This window comes from Sinocyclocheilus rhinocerous, unplaced genomic scaffold (assembly GCF_001515625.1).
Source record: "Sinocyclocheilus rhinocerous isolate Xijiao unplaced genomic scaffold, SAMN03320098_v1.1 scaffold1053, whole genome shotgun sequence".
In the NCBI taxonomy this organism is placed as follows: domain Eukaryota; kingdom Metazoa; phylum Chordata; class Actinopteri; order Cypriniformes; family Cyprinidae; genus Sinocyclocheilus; species Sinocyclocheilus rhinocerous.
The window spans coordinates 112,738-133,101 of record NW_015638958.1 but is presented as its reverse complement, the minus strand read 5'-3'; the positions used below and the strand labels follow the sequence as shown (position 1 = coordinate 133,101).

The window sequence follows — 20,364 nt, the reverse complement described above, 5'->3', positions numbered from 1 at the left end:
GAGCTTTATTTGACGACTTGTGGACTGTTCAACTGCAACACCCGCTGACTGCAATGATAGAGCTTGGAATAGCCAGAACAATTTTTAATATAACTGACTGGATTCGTCTGAAAGAAGAAAGTCATATACACCTAGGATGCCTCGGGGGTGAGTAAAACGCAAGCTAATTTTCATTTTTGGGTGAACTAACCCTTTAATGTATTGGTTACAATAGAGAAATTTTGGCAAAGTTACTCTTAAAAAAAAAAAAGGGTCCATTGTGATAGTGATCCTTGCTTTTTATCTAAAGCAACTTGCATTGCTTTTGATACACATTTTACCAATTCTTGTATTGCCTTGGAAACGAACTCTTGGCCTTTACATTGGTAGCACTGAAGCTTCAGGTAAATCCAATTTTAAGGTAGACCATGAAGTAGGGCTGGACGATATGGGCAAAAATTCATATCTTGGTTTTTTTTTTTTGGCCGATTTGCGATATCTCAGTATTTTCGTTTTTGTATTTGGATTAAAAAAATCTGTATTTAATATATTTCACTTACTGCCCAATGTTGTCCAACAAAACAATACATATTAAAGGCTATGAAAACAAATAAAGTGAATGTAACCATGTAAGCCTTTATACTATGTGCAAAAAAGGGTTAAAATCACATTTCATTCTAACATTGTAATCTAAAAACAAAAATAAGGCTTTTAAAGCAGAAGATAAAATTCACTAAACTTAAAAGTGCAAATAAGTGAGAACAAAGGCACAGAGGTGTGTTGTACCGAATATCTATACTTTTCAAATTATATCGAAGTTAGAAATTCAAATATTGTGACAAAATTAATTTTGTAGGGTGCCACAAGTTTGTTAAAATTTCCAAAGGGTGCCGCGACTAAAATAAGGTTGGGAAACACTGTGTTAGGCTGTTTTGATTAACCCATTACAGTCACTTTACTGTCAGTGCTATCATAAAAATAGACTTAATTGTAGGTTTAAAATTTTACATGTCACATTTATTGTCCAACTACAAATATTTCAGTGAAATGTATATTTTAGTCAGAATTTTGTGCTGATGTTTAATTAGGCTCCATCTGTTTGGCGCACGCGGTGGCACTCGTTCACTGAAGTCTGTGAAGTTTAGCGAAGAATCCCAAAGCAGAAGGCTCATGCACTTCTGACAGAAAAATGGAAATATTTCCATGGCTTTCTAACTTTTACAGACGGAGAATATACCTGTGAAATGCAAGTTATGCATTAAGGGAAACAGCACATCTCAAACACATTAAACAGCATGAGTAGCCTATAGTGTCTCTGTCAGCGGCACATGCAGCCTTTCTGTCAGAGCATATGACGGACCGAGCCGCTTAAACTATGTGAAACTATTACTATACTGTGTCTTACCAGTTTTTAAAGGCCTTAATATAAAGCTTGTCATATGTTTAAAAAAACTGGATTGTGCACTTTCTCCGCAGCAGCTCAGTCTGTGTCCTCCGCTATATTTTCAGATGCGCTCGTATCAAACTACTGTATAATATAAATCAATATAAACGGTATTGCCTCATATCGTATAGCTTATAAAGAAAATATTGATATATCGTACAAACTCGATATACCGCTCAGCCCTACCATGAAGTCTGGAACTAGTTTTATTGCATCACAACAAACTCTGTGCTGCTAAATTGTCATGCCTCTCTTGGATTGACTACATATTTCTGACATTTGTCTGATATTAATGGTAACTGTCTTAACAGTTTCATCACTGATTGGTGCGTCTTAACAAGTGCTCTATATGACACTTAAATGTCCAAATATGCATATTTACGGTTACAGTTATCATGGATTACTTTATTTGAAACGGTGTCTGATTGTTCTTTTTGATTTGCCAATGTCACCAATTTGCAAATGCATAAGCATACAGGATTGCATGTGTTACTTGTAGTAGAGCTAGTTAAAGGCTCTTCAACCAGCTTTGTACTGTTACAGTGTCAGTAGTATATGTAAATGAACAGTGTGTCCTCTTTCGTCACTGCACGCAGATATCCCTGTGTGTTTGCCAGCAAAAGTCTGCTTTATGACACGTTTGTCAGGACTTTTTTGTAAACTACATATTGAACGTCTGCATTTGTATTCCTGCCAAAATCAAAAGTGCTTAATGGCAAAAGAGAATGCCACAGCCCTTTATCTGTTTTCTGTAGTGAATGTAGCACTAATTAAAAAAACAAATCTTATCAGCTGTAAATTACCTAGAAATCATTCAATCCATAATTAAAATCCAAACTATATTATTGAAATGCAAATGCAATGAACAATTAAATGCTTTTAGACATCTTAACTGTTTTGTTATAGCTGATGTAATTAGTTTTGATCAATTGCATATTTTGTGCTATTTTATGTTGATGGAAATGTTAATGAAATTAATCTTTTTGTTGTTCAGGTGGTGATCACCAGGCTAAAGCTCGACAAGGATCGCAAGAAGATCCTTGAGCGCAAGGCCAAGTCCCGACAGGACGGAAAGGATAAGGGCAAATACAAGGAGGAGACCATTGAGAAAATGCAGGAGTGAAATGATTCTTTTGCTAACAATAAAAGACTGTAAAAACCTGACATTTCTGTGCTTTTATATAAAAGTGATGCTTTTGTTTGAAATGGCAGTGCTGTTACCAAATTTTACTTGAAATGAGAGCATTTGGATTTAAGCTCTGCTTTAGTGGTATCAATGTTTATTTATATAACATCTGAAAATCACAGTTTGAGCAATAGCTGGTTTCTAAACAGAAAAAGTGAGATCTGGGGAAATTCTTACGCTTCGCAGATATGAGAAAACTACTTCCTATATGGCCACTTGTTTAACTGATGGGTGTTGTCAGTTGTATTTTTGTCATAGGAAGCAAAAGCAGTGTCACATGAAAATATATGGAAATTTTAAAATTGTGACTTATAGGCACTAAATGGTCATGCATATATTTGTAGTGATATATTTCTAGTATATAGTATATTTCTATAGGTTTTTTTTAAATTACAAATGACTGGAAATGTGCCAAAGAGAGTGGGAATTCAGAGTATTTCACAGCAGTGTTATTTTAGTATAATTGGAATACAATTTTATATATTTTAAGTTTAAATTTGAAGAGTTTGTGTCTTATTTTTTTAATGATCGTTTAGTTATTTACATTTTATAATATTTAAATGTATAAACTAAATTAAAGCTTCAGTAAGTTTTTATTTTTCCATTTTATTTCAGTTGATGCTTATTTTATTTCAAGTAACGATAATGTTCTTATGGTTTTAGTTAACTGTAATAACCTTGCTTCGCATTACTGCACTAATTAGTTTTAACAATGCAAGAAGTCAGCGGATGACATTTTAAATAATTCATACTGGTGAAAAGGTTTCATGTGACTCTAGAGTAGATTAAATACATGCAGGGAACATACCCTACAAAATGCACTTTGTGTACCAGGCCAAACGTTTTGCAATATCAAAAGGCTGTATATTTATGGTAGTAAACATTTGAAGTGGCTCAAAAAAGTTAATCAAAGTTGTCCTAAGACGAGAACGCATTTTGGTTTTAGGACAACTTTGATAAAAGGTTTTGATCCACTTCAAATGTTGATTAGTGTAGTTGGTGTGAGTGCAGAGGAAGAGGTGAGACATCAGTCATATGTCTGTTCTGTTCAGGGCCCGAGGAGTCACATGACCATCACCGTCCACACAGCAGTGTGTAGCGCGAGCGCTGTGGAGTCTGCGAAGTTTATTTTATAGAAAATAAGTTATTAAACCTCGACCTACAAACAAATATCATGGCGGCCACATCGTTTGTGATAGCTATGTCAGTTATGACTTTGTTTTGGGGTCTTATTGGTGGAGTTATTCCCTGGTTTATTCCTAAAGGACCGAATCGAGGGTGAGCAACATTAGCATTTCCTTAAACGAAAGTTTACTGTATTAAACCAAGTGTACGAACCTCTAGTTATCGATGTAATTGAAATGTTATAAAGCCAAGGACTTTATTAACAAAAATATGTTCTTAAACGATACAGTTGATCGTTTTTTCTTTCAGGAAGACATTGCGAAAGCCAACAAGTGAGCGTCACAATAAAATAAAGTTTGTTTTTTGACTTGGGTGACAGTAGGAAATACATTAAATTCAAATGTAAAGTATCTAGTACAAATTAAAAGCAAATATGTTCAATTTTATTTGTAAAATGAATATATGAATGTCTGGATCATGTGACTGTGCCAAGTGCACAAGGGTGATCTAAAGAAACATATTTACACATCCATGGTTATTTTAAATGTTTTATTCATAATACGTGTTATTTATATCTGTAATATGTTATTTATTCATAAGAAGTGTTAAATATATATATATTTTTTGCCATTTTAGAGTCATTGTGACAATGCTGGTACTAACTGCAGTCTGTTGCTACCTTTTGTAAGTACATTGCCTTTAAATGATCTTTGTTACACATTTCTAAAGAGACTCGATAGTAAAAGCTGCTTTTTAATATGGTAAAATAGAGAGATTGTTCTTTTCTGTATCAGCTGAAAGTCAAACACAGCCTTTGGGCAACTCAAGTATTGATTAGAAAAGAAATCCAGCACATCCAGGCCATTTCATGTGCAGTTTACTCCAGTTTCAGATAATAAACTATAATATAAAATAATATTTTACAAATGTGTTAAATAAGATCATAATAGGTCTGAACTGTCCCACTTTGATGTGAATTATTTATTATTTTGAAGAAATATGATAGTGTTTGTTCTCTAACAGCCACTAGAAGGCAGTGCAGACCATATTTTTGCTGCCACATTTGTTCTTGAATTCAGTCTCTTGGCAATATTTAATTTTGACTGTCATGCTCTTCACTCTGTGCTTTTGGATATGTTTCAGCTGGTTGATTGCTATTCTGTCACAGCTGAATCCGTTGTTTGGACCAGTACTGACCAACGATACCATCTGGTACCTCAACCAACACTGGCAGTAGGGTCCAATTGTTTCTTTACAAAGCAGGTTAGCAGAGCATCCTTTTTACATTATCCACCTTATTTTTCCCATAAGAGCAGGCATGGCCATTTGTAAATTTTATGGGTCTGGCTTCCGGTCTCATCCGTGTCCAGCTATTTTTAGCTATACAAAACAGGTCGTTTTGCTGCTTGATATCGCAAATTGGTGTGTCATACCATATTATTTGAATGCATTATCTTAATTATGACACACTGGTTTGTAGTGCAAACAGTTTCTCACCCTTAGGCTTACTTCCATGTTGAAGAATAAGGTGGATAAATAAAGTCCACCAACATCTTTCATTATGTAAATGATTTAAATGTTTTCCTGTTCGCTTCTTTGCAGATGCCGGAAACTTGTAAATTGCCAAAAACGTCGGTAAACTCTATTTAACTGAAGCTTTACATGCTGTTCTCTTATGCAAAGAATGACCACCATGGCAGTTTGTGTTGTTTTTATTAATTTGATCTCATGTTCGAGGAAATGCAGTTAAATCTTGTGTTTTTGTCTTTATGTGTGTATATGTACATCACCTTTGTCTCTGTATAGTTTGAGTTGAATGACCTGATTATTGTTGGAAAAATGAACACGTCCCATTCATATATGTATGATTTCAAATGTCAAATAAAATTAAGAATGAGAATGATTTGTAATTTATTGAAGATTTGCATTGTGTCCAGTTTTTAAAATCATGACTGAATGGGTACAACAGTTTTAAAAAAGCATTTTTGCAGACTTCTTAAAATCACACAAAGTTGCAGGCCATCTAAGATGATTTTCAACTCATTGAGTTTGTCATAGTGTATCTTTGGGGATTTTGGGACGTGACATCGTGCATTCGCATTCCTCTCGGTGAGAAAGCTCATCGGAGGAGACATCGCTGTGGTTTTGCTCTTTGGCTTGGCACACAGGACAGCAGGCCGTCAGGCCGCACTCTATGCAGGTGGTGCACGACAGAACCAGCTGGCAGCAGAAGTCTGTGGAGCACAGCTGATATTGATCCCACGGGCAACTACAGTATCTGCACTCTGGGGAAAGGAGAAGTAAATGTTAAGTTTGTCACTCCATACAATCACTTTTGAAAAACTTGCACGAGTACACACCTGAAATGACGTCCTCATTGAATGTGATGGCATAACGGTCATCAAACACAAAGAGTTTACCGCGGTAGAAGCCATCGGGGAACTGCTCTAAGTATTTGTGAATGCCTCCTTTCAGCTGGTACACCTCCTTGCATACATTCTGAAGAATAATACTCATGTTTGAGAATGGCATTACAAAGATATGTAATTTTTTCCCATTCAGACTTACTTTTGATTTGAGATAAGCCGAGCCTCGCTCACAGCGGATGCCTCCTGTACAGTACATCAGAACCTTTTTGTCCCGGAAGAGATCCACATTTTTATCCACGTAGTCTGGGAAGTAGCTGAATTTCCGGATGTTGGGGGCCAAACACTGATTGAACTGACCCTGAGAACATACTGAACTATTATTAGCTGTAATGTACATACAGTTCTGGGATCAATGACTTTCAAACTACTTACAATTTTGCTCTCATAGAAGTTTCTGCAGTCCAGTAGTATTGTATCATTGCCCGAGGACTGATTTTCCACAAACGCCTTCACTTCTTTGTGAAATTCCTTTGGTTCCAAGTGTATTCCTTTTTGAAGTACAACATTTGCATGAATACAATAGATTAATATACTGTACATAACCGCTCAAAAGTTTGGGGTCTGTAAGAAATACTGCTCACCAAGACAGCATTTATTTGATCAAAAATACAGTAAAACTGTAATATTGTGAAATATTATTACAATTTAAAATAACTGTTTCCTATTTTAATATATTTTAAAACATTGTTATTGTGATGGCAAAACTGAATTTTCAGCATTATTACTCCAATCTTCAGTGTTACATGATCCTTCAGGAATCATTCTAATATGCTGATTTGGTGCTCAAGAAACATTTATTATTATCATCACTGTTGAAAAGCACAGTTGTGCTGATATTTTTGTGGAAAATGTGATATTTTTTTTTAGGATTTTTTGATGAATAGTAAGTTCAAATGAGCAGCATTTGAAACTGACATTAGAAATGTATTTAATCTCACTTTTGATCATTTGATGCATCTTTACTGAATATAAGTATTAATATCTTCAAAAAACACCTAACCTCCAGCTTTTGAAATTTTAATAATATATTTAAATAGGCACACTGAATAAACAATTGTACTATGTATCAAGCAAGTTGTAAAGTGTTTCTCTTACCAGCCAATCTGTAGGAAACGATAGCTGGATCTACACCCATCGGGACAATTTCTTTGTAAACACCAACCTTCAAATCAGAAAAGCACGCTGCACCTCCTTCACTTTTCTGAGGGAAAAGTCAGTGAAGAGCATAGGTGATTTTAGACACTAGTTATGGGGGATTCAGACCCCATCTTTCATCTTAGAAAAAAATCTTGTCTTTAACATCTCCCTTTACCTGAAGTGACAAAACTTTAAAAGTTGGTTAAATTAAGTATTACTATTTCTTTTTTCCTGACAAACATATACCACTTTAATTGTCAGTCAGTCTTGTAATCTCCAAGCACCACTAAGATGACATCTCTGGTTATTATGAGCATTATTTGTTATTCTGGACAGTGGCACAGATACTTTACCTTGAAATCCTGTACTTGCATTATTTTGAAGGTTGGATGTGACAGCATTGCCTTGATGTAAAGATTGGTGGCTGTTTTGGTGCCACCAACCGTTCCATTGATACCTTCAGTAGCCACTCGTACCTGGAGAAGAACAACCTCAATCCAGTAAAATGGCAATAAAAGTCTGGAACAAATTTTGCTTTGCTTTTATTTACCTTGCCTGTTAGTTTAAGTTTTAAACAAAGCTCTCTCTGCCACTGACAAATGATCTGAGGATCATTTAACTGACAGTAGCAGTAATACAGCAGAACTTCACCTGGACCCCTAAAACAGAGGAACTCCATGAAAACTATCATCAGTCTTCATATAAGCAGAGCAGATGACATCAGAAACATGCACTGCACCTACGTACTTGATGAGGTCATCCTCTGGGATATGGCTTGTATTAGGGATCCAGGATGATACATCTGTTGATTCTTCATTAATGGACTCTTCCTCGCTGTGAGCCTGGTGGAGCATCACGTCCAGTGTCTCAGTGGTCAGCTGGTGAATCTCACTGGCATGGCTGTTGGCAATATGTTTGTGGATTGATGATGACTCTCTGAATGACTGTCCACAGCAGTGCCAAAGTGCTGGTGAGCTGTTTTCACAGGTTGGACGAACTTTCTTGGATGCCACAAATTTCGCAAATGTCTAAACACCATGGGGAAAGTACTGGTATTAAACACTACAATCATCATATCAATAAGCGTAACTTAAAATGATCACTGTACTCACCATTTTCTTGTTATGAGAGTACAGTTTCCTTGTTGCTGAAAAGTCTGGTTTGTCTGCTTTATGGACCTCTGGACCAAGACTCTCAACTTCCAAATCAACAAGCATACTTGCCATTATAATTGTGATACTGATCTCCAATAATTGAGAGAAAACCAACTATTACCTATCACAGTTCACAATCTAATACTTTAAAAACAAAACACCATCCTAAAAACCTGCATATAAAGAAATGTAACCCTTTTGTAATGCAATTTATGTCGTTAACCCTTGACCGGTTTATTAAACACTGATAGGTTAATAAAACTAAACATAGAAGAAAACTAAACGTGCATTCATGGCTGTACAGATGAAATGACTCGCATCTACCGGTGTCCGATTCGCGAATGATTCATTCTTTTGACTCGGATCTTTTCATTGAATCAGATTCTAAATGACTATTTATCAGGTAAATTATAGCTGCGACAAACTGAACTGGGACGAGCAATAAACACACTTATTACCGTAAAATAGAAAGTTCAAAGCGTGTTTTTTACGCTGCAAGAACAACTAATAGGACACAAGGAATACAAGTGGTGCAGCATACCAGGGATCATAAGCCTACTTGTGTAAAATAATCAATTGTTTTTCTCGAATTCTTTGAAAACGAACTTCTCGAAAGAACCGACTCTCGGTGATGAATTGAATTGACTTCTCTTCTTCTTCTTCTTCTTCTTCTTCTAACCGCTTTTATTTTTCTAGTGTGGCTAACGGCTGTTACCATTCAACGCTGCAAGCTTTACTAAACGCAATTCAGTGGATATAAAATAGTACCAAAAGTGTATGCGTAGCGGTTTTTCCATACTATTTCAGCGGTCTGAATATTGCATTTGAGAAATGTCGAGGCGAAGGCACAGCGATGAGAGTGATGGTGAGTGAGTTAGCATGTTAGCATGCAGGTTGACAGATGTGTTTATGTAATTTTCATATTGTGTGTTTGTTTACCCTTATGATTGCAAATGAAAGACTTTCTGACAATATGGCAGCAGAAGGGTGCAGTATTTGGCATATGTAGTCTGTTTATTTGCATTAAGTGCATTTGCATTTAAAAAAGCCCCAAGTAACCAATTAAATGTTACTTTTCGAACAGATAGGAAGCTTTCAGATAAACAAAGCGCTTTGAATTTGATTATGATAATTTAGGACATAATGCAAGTCTCTTTGCACCATTTCATTGCATTTTCTTAAAACTATCATAGTACTTTTATTTACCATTAAATATTTGTCTTTTATTGTCTCAAAATTACACTACAGAATTCAGCTAATTGTGTTGTCATTCATGTTAGAAGTGACAAATTGAATGCTTGTTTTTTAGTTATTTGGCTGTTTTTGTTCTGATAACACTGTCCACTTTGATTAAAAGAAATTTTCTCATTTGTTTCAAACATGCAGACTTGTTAGAGGATAATATACGTGGTCAATTTCAAAGTTAGCTAAAAGTTCACCTATAAGACTCATATGCTTGAGTTTTTAATTCCAGCCGGCTCCCAGCCTCACAAACGGAGGAGGACGTCTGAACCCATTGAGATTGAAGACCGCTTGGAGTCGCTGATATGTCGAGTGGGAGAGAAGGTATAGTCTCGCACATCTTACTGCTCATGCAGAAGTGTTTTTTTTATTTTAGACATAATAACTGATTAATGTATATTCTTCCAGAGTACGTCCTCCTTAGAGAGCAATTTGGAAGGTCTTGCTGGTGTCCTGGAGGCGGATCTTCCTAATTATAAAAGCAAAATCCTGCGCATCTTATGTGCTGTGTAAGCGACCTGTATTTTAATGTGCAATGTTTCCTTTTGCTTCAAAACTGAATCTCACTATGCAATGGATGTTGTATATAACACTTTGTTTGTTTTTGCACAGTGCAAGGCTTTTACCAGAGAAGTTAACGGTGTACACAACACTAGTGGGACTTCTCAACGCTCGCAACTACAACTTTGGAGGAGAGTTTGTGGAGGCCATGATCCGACAACTTAAGGAGACACTAAAATCAAACCTTTACTCTGAGGCCGTTTACTTGGTTTGTGCTGTTTAGCATTTATAAAAAAAATAAAAAATGCATCACAACGATTTGATGGTTTAATTCATCATGTGCACTGCAGGTGCGCTTTCTCAGTGACCTGGTGAACTGTCATGTCATCGCGGCTCCATCCATGGTTGCTATGTTTGAGAACTTTGTCAGTGTTACGCAGGAAGAAGACATACCACAGGTGAACATGATCCTAAGCATCCCTAGCAGATCATATTCATAGATAATCGTGAGGCTGACAGATGTGTCTGTACAGGTGCGGTCTGACTGGTATGTGTACGTTGTGCTGTCCAGTCTGCCTTGGATTGGCAAGGAGCTGTATGAGAAGAAGGATGTGGAAATGGATCGCTTGCTCAACCAAATTGAGGGATATTTAAAGTAGGTTCCTCTTTCAGCTGTGAAATTACTATAATTTGCACAAAAAGATGGCATGAAGCGCAAGATGCAACACATTATCTTTTGTAGTGTCATATTTCCCTGTAATATTCATGGAGAAATAATGTAGAATGTTAGGCTATGATATTAACTCTGTAAAGCCTTACATATTAAGCACTAGTCTGGGAAAAAAAATAGCAATACATTTATTGAACTTTTAGACAAAAAGTTTGTAAAAGATCTAACAATATAAATAAAAATAAGCTCATACTCAAGAATGGGAAAAAATTTTTATTCTGATATTCTAAGTATTCTAATGTTTATATGGCCAAAAGGTAAGATGTAATTTTGATTGTTTGTTTTGCTTGTAATGTAAATCAGTTCAGATCTATATAATAGAATAGTAGACTACATAAATAAAATGCATTTAAAAATATCAGTTATTTCTATTTCTCCAAATAATATCTTAGTAATATATTTTAAAGCTTAGTTTTAAAGATCATATGATGCAGAACATATAATGCAGTGCAATACAATGATGATTAAATACATATTAATTAAATGTATTTGATCTATCATATTTGATACTTTATTTAACATAATTTCTAAAAAATGATATATGGATAATCAAGTAAACTTAGGTTGCACCAGTCCAGTAAGTGTTCGTTTTGAACAGTTACTAACAATATAAAAGTTATTCTTACTTTTTGTATATAAAAATCATCATAGATTTTACAGTAAAAAGACGTGTGAACTACAACCTGACTTGGATGTGTTTAGAATTATGCTAAAAGGTCTTTATAAAAAGTATAAGCATATAGCTACTATAATCAATCAGATGAAAGAATGTAGGAAGTTTTTCAGCAAAGTTTTGATTGAGTGTAATTTAGAAGCCTGAATCTGATACAGTAGGCTTTAAAGGGTTAAAAAACGTTATTTATATATATATATATATATATATATATATGTACGTATATGTGTGTGTGTGTGTGTGTACTGATAGAATAATGTGCTAGTTTTGATACCATGTTGTCTTTAAAACAATAACTTGTACCTTATTTTTCTTTGTTGATATTATGATGATGTTTGACGGCTCAAATGTGGTTATGCAAGTAGATTACAGAAAATACAGAGGAGTCTGCTGTGAAATGTCATGATTTGGGTTTTGTTACAGGCGGCGTCAGAAGACTCATGTTCCTATGCTGCAGGTGTGGACCGCAGAAAAGCCCCACCCACAGGAAGAGGTGAGAGTCCGAAAACAGGCTTCATCTATTCTAGACTCATCACCTTATCTGTAAGCACTAACAAAATATAAATCACAGTTATTCTCAATGCAGTTGTTAATGCAATTTGGGTTGTATTTTCCATGTATTTATTCATGTATTTTGAGGATGGGATTGTCTTGCAACCAGCCCATTTTGGATTCCCACTAATTTGACTACCGTAGAGTTTGATTAGATGATTTCTTCTGTGTCTCTCTGTGCAGTATCTGGACTGTCTCTGGGCTCAGGTGCAGAAGCTGAAGAAAGACCGCTGGCAGGAGCGTCACATCCTGCGGCCTTATATTGCATTTGACAGCGTGCTGTGTGAAGCCCTGCAGCACAACCTGCCCCCTTTCACACCTCCAGCCCACTCTGATGACGCTGTCTACCCCATGCCCCACGTCGTCTTCCGCATGTTCGACTACACTGATGCCCCAGAGGTGCAGTAATGTTTCAAATCTAGTCCTAATTTTTCAACTGGATCTATAATGGGACTAGGGTTGGGCGATGTCTACAAAATTGGCATCAGACGATGTCTACAGTGAAACATCGCGATGGACGATGACATCGGCGGGGGTGTGGGTGAAGAGTTAGGGGGTGTGCCCGAAGCGTGAATCCTTATAAGGAAAAACACGATTCCTAACACCGTGTCTACACCGGATGCGAGTGGTGCGGTGCGACAAAATACTATAGAACCACTGATCTATAATAGAGATTTATTATATATAGATTAGTCTATAGAACTCATTATAATCAGTGATGCGGTCTACACTGGATGCGGTGTGACACGACAAATCCCCGACAGTAAACTGCTGCCGCATTCTATTTATGACGTGCTGACACAAATTTCAAATGATTTTCAACGGTCTCTTTGTCGCGTCTAGTGTAGACAGACTTTAGCTGATGCGGCGTGGTGTGACACGACAACAGTTGCGTCCGGTGTAGACATGGTGTAACGGTTGCCTGTTACATCCTACAGTACATAAAATTTCACTTGCCACATAAACGGAGTAAGGAGAGATGACTGAGAACGATGGCAAATGATTTGCAGATCCTCAGTACCACTGACAAACATATAATCTTGTAAAATGTGTGGCAAGTACTGCCGCTCCATAGTATAAACAGAGTACCGTGCGATCTCGAAAGTGAAACTAAAAGCGATCGTGCATTCAAAAGCACGATGCCAGTTTCAATGCCAGGTATAACAGTGGCTCCCTGATGCCGAAATATATATGTAGTATAATTACTCAATTATATACCTGCGAGGAAAAATATTTAAATATATATTTTCCTTCCATCTCGTATTTATTCCCTTTAGGGGTTCTGCCTACACGTTATTTTCTTTCCGAACACGGTATTGGGGGGGGGATCACGATGCCGGCTCAACATCGTGATGTCTATCAGCAATCGGCGATGGACAATGGCATCGTTTATCGGCCCAACCCTAAATGGGACATCAGAGGAAAAAATGCATAATCCTTTAAAAACATGAAAATGCGTTTTTATTTAAAGGTCTTTAATTACATTCTTTAGCAGCAGTGTTGAAAATAGTTGTGCTGCTTATTATTTTGTGGAAACAGTGCTACATAGTTTTCAGAATTGTTGATGAATAGAAAGTTCAAAAGCATTTATTTGAAATGGCTTTTAATTGCCATTAATTAAATTCTTTAGCATCAATGTTGAAAATAGTTGTGCTGCTTATTATTTTGTGGAAACAATGCTACATAGTTTTCAGAATTCCTTGATGAATAGAAAGTTCAAAAGCATTTATTTGAAATAGAAATCTTTTGTAACATTATACATGCCTTTCCTGTCACTTTTGATCAAATTAATCCATCCTTTCTGTAAAAAAAAAAATCCCACTGACCCCGAACTTTTGAACTGTAATGTATATTCAGTTTTATTCATTTTTAATTTGCTTAAAATTGGTTGCGTTCCATGTTCTTGTGGATGCTGTTTGTATATGTAAGTGTGTTTTTGGCTGTCGTCAGGGGCCTGTGATGCCTGGAAGTCATTCAGTTGAGCGCTTTGTGATTGAGGAGAACCTGCACTGCATAATCAAGTCTCACTGGAGGGAGAGAAAGACCTGGTCAGTCCTTTGCATATGCTAATAGCATTACTTTTTGCTTTTCGTATTATTTGAAACTTACTTGGCCTTCAACTGTTTTTTTTTTTTTTCCCTCTTTCTTTTTTTGTTCTTTCACAGTGCTGCCCAATTGCTCAGCTACCCTGGAAAAAACAAGATTCCCCTTAACTACCATATTGTGGAGGTAAATAAGAATGTGATGCTGGTCATTTTTTATTTGATAATATGGCAAAATATATTAGCTACTGTTAGTGCAGTAAATGGGCACTTAAGCCCTATTCGGACGGGACTAGTTTTACAGGGGGTCTTTCGAGGAATTTGTGTTTCGTAGACGTACTTTGCGGTTTTAATCCTGTCCGAATCTGCCACATCAGTGTTTTTCTCAAACAACCTCTGTAATAATTCACGAGCAAATTACCTACTGTTTTTCAGCAAACTTCGTGATCCTCTGAGAAAACTTATCCTGTCCAAATGCGAATGTCTGTGATTGCAGACAAGATTTTTTTCACAACGGGTTTTCATTGTGTGTTTTGGCCAGCGTGAACTACCGTAGACGCTCTTACTACTGCGTGCATTTTTGATATGTTTGCCTCATGGCAAAGAAATTAAAAAATAATAACCAAATCACGTAAACTGTTAAGACTGGCTACTGTAATATCAGCGTCAGGTAAGATTACTCGCCTTCATTTCTGCACTCAATTACATAATGTTTTAATTACATTACTGTATGTACCTTTACAAAAATGAAACATGGGTTTACTAAATAAATACAAAAATAAAATAGTTAAAGTAACCACAAATTAACCATGGTTTTGCTATACTAGCCATAGCTTAACCATGGCATTTGTAGTAAACCTGTGGTTATATGGTTATATAATGGTAATCAATATATAATGGTAATCAATCCGAATGACTATATGCAATGTACGCATACAGAGCGTGTGATCTCTGCGATGCCCAGATGTACAAAACAGACCCTCCCACCTCTGTAATAAACACAGAGATGTTAGTTCTGTCCTAATTGGTACATGAAAATCACAGACGTCGGGTGACAAGAAACTAAACTCAGTTTAGTTTAGTTTAGAAAACTAGTCCCGTCCGAATAGGGCTTTAAATAAGTTATTTCAGTGTAATGCTTTATCTGTATCTCTGTAGGTGATATTTGGTGAGTTATTCCAGCTGCCGAGTCCTCCTCACATTGATGTCATGTACACTGCGTTACTCATTGAGCTCTGCAAACTGCAACCGGGCTCTTTACCACAAGTTGTATCCTTCATACTGACGGAAAACCATGCGAATTTGTGTTTTTAACTGATTCCTCCTTCACATTGTGCCACAGCTGTCTCAAATTTAAACTTTTGGTAACATAAGTGTCCCCTACTGTTGTAGTTTTCTTTAACCTGCCATTATTCAGCTTGCTCAAGCCACAGAAATGATGTATATGAGGCTGGACACAATGAACACAACCTGCATAGACCGGTGAGTCTTCAATTTGAAGTTGAATAGTTGGCTTATCCATTCCCTTTTGTTAAAGGGATAGTTCACCCAAAAATGAAAATTGTCATTTACTCACCCTCATGTCGTTCCTGTATGAGTTTCTTTCTTATGTTAGATATTTTGAAGAATGCTGGTAATCAAACAGTTGATGGTCCCCATTGACTTCAACAGTATTATTTTCCCTACTATAGAAGTCAATGGGGACCAACAACTGTTTGGTTCTTCAAAATATCTTTTGTGTTCAACATAAGAGAGAAACTTATACAGGTTTTGGGTTTAAATAATATATATCATCCTGAGAAAGTAAAGTTACCCAGTTGAATTCTGATAACAGACTTTGAATTGAATCCTCATTAAAAGTAAAACTTTTCTTACTACATTAAAAAAGAAATGTTAGCAACATTGACTTCAAAGAGGCTTGAGAATCTTCAAAGCTTTTGTCCCTTTAATGTTTCTTTAATATGGTGGATTATTCTGTTTCAGGCTCATCAACTGGTTCTCCCATCATCTGAGTAACTTCCAGTTCAGATGGAGCTGGGATGACTGGTGAGGATGAGCTGTTTCCTCTGGGAATTATTTGTACAGGCTGTGCATTGTCTGTTTGTGTTTAAAAAGTTGTTTATTTTATATAAGTATTGAATTTTGATCTCTTCAGGGCTGACTGCTTGACTCAAGATATTGAAAAGCCTAAACCCAAGTTCGTTAAAGAGGTTTTGGATAAGTGTATGAGGTAAATTTCACACATCTCTTTATTAAGTTGCATTGCTTTTTATAATTGCTAATTGGACTCAGTTAATGCATGCTGTTATGTTTATTACACTGAGCCTTGATTATGAACCTGCAGGTTGTCGTATCATCAGCGGATAGTGGACATTGTTCCTCCGAGTTTCTCTGCCCTGATCCCGGCTGACCCTGTGTGCAGCTATAAATATGGAGAGGAGGCTGACAGTATGTTCGTGCTCACAAACACATCTGTGATTCAATGTGTACATTTATATTTATATGCATGCATGTATACATGTCTTTAATTTTACGTTCTCATAGTGACAACCAACCACTTCCACTGTTTTATTATTTATTATTTTGCAGCTGAATTATATTATCTTTCAGTATAGTTGTGTAATGTTGTTTGTCCATGTCTTTAATTTTACGTTCTCATAGTGACAACCAACCACTTCCACTGTTATTTATTATTTTGCAGCTGAATTATATTATCTTTCAGTATAGTTGTGTAATGTTGTTTGTCTTTGTCTTTTAATTTGTTTCAGGTTCATTACCAGGATTAGCTATGGCAACTACAGTGGGTAACGCTATCAAAAACCGGGCATCTAATGAGGAGATTCTTATTGTTCTAAAAGATGTCCCTAATCCAAACCAGGATGATGATGATGGTGGGTCTGCCTTTTGGTCTCATATGACATTAAGCCACTTGCCAATCATAGTCCAACATCTAGTCTAGGGCAGGGGTCCTGAACTCTGGAACTTGAGATCCACTTTCCTGCAGAGATTAGCTCCAACCTGGATTAAACACACCTACCTGCAACTTTGTAGTAATACTGAAGACCTTGATTAGCTTGTTCAGGTGTGTTTGATTTTGGAGCTAAACTCTGCAGGAAAGTGGATCTTGAGGTCCAGAGTTGAGGACCCCTGGTCTAGGGCTATCAGTTGAATTTAAATAGATAATTGTTAAAGATATTCAATAAATTAACTAAATATTTATAACGTATTTAATATTTATGTACGTAATTCATAATGCATGTATATACATTTCATTAAATAATCCTGAAAAAGTCGCTATAATACAATGATTTCTGAAGGATCATGTGACACTGAAGACTGGAGTAATGGCTGATGGAAATTCAGCTTTGCCATTACAGAAATAAATTGTATTTTTAAACATATGAATATAGAAAAGTTAATTTAAATTGTAGTAGTAATTCACAATATCACTGTTATGAACAAATAAATACAGCCTTTATGAGCATGAGACTTTTCAAAAGCATTTTTATTTTATTTGTATTTATCTTTCAATGATTGTTATTATTAATTTTATGAATGTTATTCATTTTAATTTTTTTTAAATGGTTGGTCTACTTAAAAGACTCAGAGGTTTTTGGAAATTACACTGGAAAAAATAGGTTATTAACTGGTGTTATTTGAGTAAAAAATATTGTTTAACATCACTGAACCAACCTATATACATTACTTTATACCTGCAAAACTAAGGTTAAATCAGGTAGAAGTAGCTCTTTTTTGTGATTTTTTTTTTTTTTTTTTGAAATAATAACATCACAGACCTTGAATGACAGTGTAAATACTAAGAGAAACAAAAAAGCAACAAACAAATTCATAAGTACAGTGAATAATACTTCAGGGTAATTTAAAAGGAACATACAAATAAACCACGGCAGCAAATTACCACACAGAATAATGCATCTTCAATTTAAAACCGTTCTTTTAAAGCTTGGGCTATTTTATTCCAATAGGTAACAGTTTGTTTTCTAGTCCCATTAATCCTTGCAGTGCTGCGTTCTAAACAAACAATATTATGAAAAGAAAGCAGCCAGAATCTTCTAAGATCCATGTCAGGTTTAAACCATTGCTGTATAATTGTTTTTTTTAGCTGCAGTGAAGCCAGACATTAACAATCTTCTCTGAGCTTATGTAAACTTGTAAGAAGAATCATCATTTAACAACATAAGACAAGGATCAAGATCAAACTTAGGTAGAAGTAACTCTTTAAGGTAACAATTGCACATTACCACTATTTGCAGTTAACTCATAAAAGCACAGAATTTTGTCTTTATACTTTCAACTTGGCATTGTGTATTATGAGTATATTTGGCTCTTATTACAGATTGTTCCTCATTTGTATATTGCTTTGGATAAAAGCATCTCCTAAGTGAGTGAATGTAAATGCGTGGTTTTCTGTATGTAACCACACTTCTCCTTTCTATCCAGACGGGGGCGATGGCTTCAACCCTCTAAAGATTGAAGTGTTCCTGCAGACGCTGCTCCATTTGGCTGCGAAGTCTTCCAGTCATTCCTTCAGTGCCCTGGCCAAGTGAGTATCTCCTGCCAAACCCCACACAGGCCTGCCAGCAGCTGACTCTGTGCTCCCTCTCTTTCTGCTCACAAACACTGCCTGTAATTTCTAAAAGCACAGATCATTGAGAATGTATCAAAGCTTGTAAAATGCTCAGGTGCCGTTCTTCTGGTAAACGGCAATGGACGTGTTTCTTTTCTCTCTCAGGTTCCATGAGGTTCTGAAGACCCTTACAGACAGCGATGAGGGGAAACTGCACATCCTCAGGGTTCTGTATGAGTTCTGGAGGAACCATCCTCAGGTGGGATCATTCAGACATCATATTTTATATATTGTATTGTCTGATTGCACGCCAGCCATGGCATTTATGAGAGCTCATGCTGTCATTGTACTCTTTCAGATGATCTCAGTGTTGGTGGACAAGCTGGTACGGACCCAGATTGTGGACTGTGCAGCTGTGGCCAACTGGATATTTTCTCCCGAAATGGCTCATGATTTCACCAGGTAAACCTGCAGAACACACTTACTTGTGCAGGGGCGGTCACTGCAGCTATAACTGATTTACGTTCATTGGGTCTATGCAGGTTTTATGTGTGGGAGATTCTACATTCCACCATCCGGAAGATGAACAAACACGTGCAGAAGATTCAGAAAGAGTTGGATGAGGCAAAAGTAAAGCTGGAGAAGCAACACAACAAAAAGGTAGAGAAAAAATATTTTTCACTGCTAAGACACTTGTGCATGTGGGCTTTTGTTCAAACCACACAGCACTCTGATTTGTTTTTTTTTTGCTATTCTGATCTTTGGGATTGCCTGTTCTTCACTGTTACTTTAGTAAGGGCTTACATTGCATCGTTTGTTTGTGCAGTGCAGACAGTTAGTATCTGGAATGTCAACATTGGTTGCTGTAGTAATAATGTAGGTGTCGGCCCTAAGCCAACACACGTTCTCATCCAGCAACTAGTGAGGATGGACCAGACAGACAACTGGAAATTTGGCTTCTGGTTGGTCACAATGTTGCCACAGCATTGAATTGGTGCCTGAGACAACATATGCTGTTGAGGAGGGATTACTGCATTTGTTTTTTTACATCCTACCTAGAGTCCCAGACACTACAAAAACTACTCTCATTCAGACAAAAACAGATTTCTTATAAATAGTAAATGTATTTCAAACAGGGATGCACCAAAATGAAAATTCTGGGCCGAAACCGAAAATTCTGGATGCATGAAAATGCTTTGTAATGATTATTTATTATTTTATTAAATTAATTTTGGAAGACTTTTTAAATTGTGATCAATTTTAATGACACTGAATTAAAAAAAAACACAAGCCAATAAAATAACCACACTTTTACTGAAAGTAACACAATAAAACTGGACAGAATTTATATTAATATTGGTAACCCTTTTACAATAAGGTTCATTAGTTAACATTAGTTAACTACTTTAGTTAACGTACTAAGAATGAACAATAGTTCTTCAGCGTGACAGTATAGTGTCCCCGTCACTATCCTGGGGCGTTAGGACCCACAGAGAACACAGGGTGAGCACCCCCTGCTGACTTCACTAACACCTCTTCCAACAGCAACCTAGTTTTCCCAGGAGGTCTCCCATCCAGGTAC

General features: G+C 36.4%; 3 protein-coding genes across 5 annotated transcripts in view; 2 read left to right on the top strand and 1 right to left on the bottom strand.

Annotated features, from left to right (window-relative positions):
* LOC107750383 (60S ribosomal protein L26-like) overlaps window positions 1–2,587 on the top strand; it is a 4,907-nt gene extending 2,320 nt beyond the window's left edge. The window contains exon 4 of the mRNA XM_016565748.1: window positions 2,418–2,587. Within this exon, the coding sequence (XP_016421234.1) occupies window positions 2,418–2,546 (129 nt within the window). The 3' untranslated portion in view covers window positions 2,547–2,587. The remainder of the gene's footprint in view (window positions 1–2,417) is intronic.
* Window positions 2,588–5,336: 2,749 nt separating this feature from the next.
* On the bottom strand, window positions 5,337–9,066 carry LOC107750322 (thiosulfate sulfurtransferase/rhodanese-like domain-containing protein 2). Of its 3 annotated transcripts, XM_016565662.1 has the most exons (10): window positions 8,996–9,066; window positions 8,413–8,498; window positions 8,048–8,328; window positions 7,851–7,959; window positions 7,654–7,776; window positions 7,259–7,364; window positions 6,536–6,651; window positions 6,303–6,461; window positions 6,095–6,233; window positions 5,337–6,019 (listed from the first exon to the last, which is right to left on the bottom strand). In XM_016565662.1, the coding sequence occupies exons 1-10, from the start codon at window positions 9,003–9,005 to the stop codon at window positions 5,787–5,789; spliced, it is 1,362 nt and encodes a 453-aa protein (XP_016421148.1). In that variant the 5' UTR covers window positions 9,006–9,066; the 3' UTR covers window positions 5,337–5,786. The 3 variants fall into 3 exon arrangements, with proteins under 3 accessions (XP_016421148.1, XP_016421146.1, XP_016421147.1); XM_016565660.1 differs by lacking the exon at window positions 8,996–9,066 and having other exon boundaries at window positions 8,413–8,788; XM_016565661.1 differs by lacking the exon at window positions 8,996–9,066 and having other exon boundaries at window positions 6,095–6,221; window positions 8,413–8,788.
* A 71-nt stretch (window positions 9,067–9,137) lies between these two features.
* Window positions 9,138–20,364, top strand: part of LOC107750321 (nuclear cap-binding protein subunit 1) — a 15,886-nt gene continuing 4,659 nt past the window's right edge. The window contains exons 1-20 of the mRNA XM_016565659.1: window positions 9,138–9,319; window positions 9,929–10,020; window positions 10,105–10,205; window positions 10,309–10,465; window positions 10,548–10,655; window positions 10,731–10,852; window positions 12,024–12,093; window positions 12,336–12,551; window positions 14,103–14,200; window positions 14,318–14,381; window positions 15,353–15,463; window positions 15,612–15,676; window positions 16,178–16,240; window positions 16,350–16,424; window positions 16,539–16,642; window positions 16,963–17,085; window positions 18,656–18,758; window positions 18,948–19,041; window positions 19,141–19,244; window positions 19,325–19,442. Coding sequence (XP_016421145.1) covers window positions 9,286–9,319; window positions 9,929–10,020; window positions 10,105–10,205; window positions 10,309–10,465; window positions 10,548–10,655; window positions 10,731–10,852; window positions 12,024–12,093; window positions 12,336–12,551; window positions 14,103–14,200; window positions 14,318–14,381; window positions 15,353–15,463; window positions 15,612–15,676; window positions 16,178–16,240; window positions 16,350–16,424; window positions 16,539–16,642; window positions 16,963–17,085; window positions 18,656–18,758; window positions 18,948–19,041; window positions 19,141–19,244; window positions 19,325–19,442 — 2,022 coding nt within the window. The 5' untranslated portion in view covers window positions 9,138–9,285. The remainder of the gene's footprint in view (window positions 9,320–9,928; window positions 10,021–10,104; window positions 10,206–10,308; window positions 10,466–10,547; window positions 10,656–10,730; window positions 10,853–12,023; window positions 12,094–12,335; window positions 12,552–14,102; window positions 14,201–14,317; window positions 14,382–15,352; window positions 15,464–15,611; window positions 15,677–16,177; window positions 16,241–16,349; window positions 16,425–16,538; window positions 16,643–16,962; window positions 17,086–18,655; window positions 18,759–18,947; window positions 19,042–19,140; window positions 19,245–19,324; window positions 19,443–20,364) is intronic.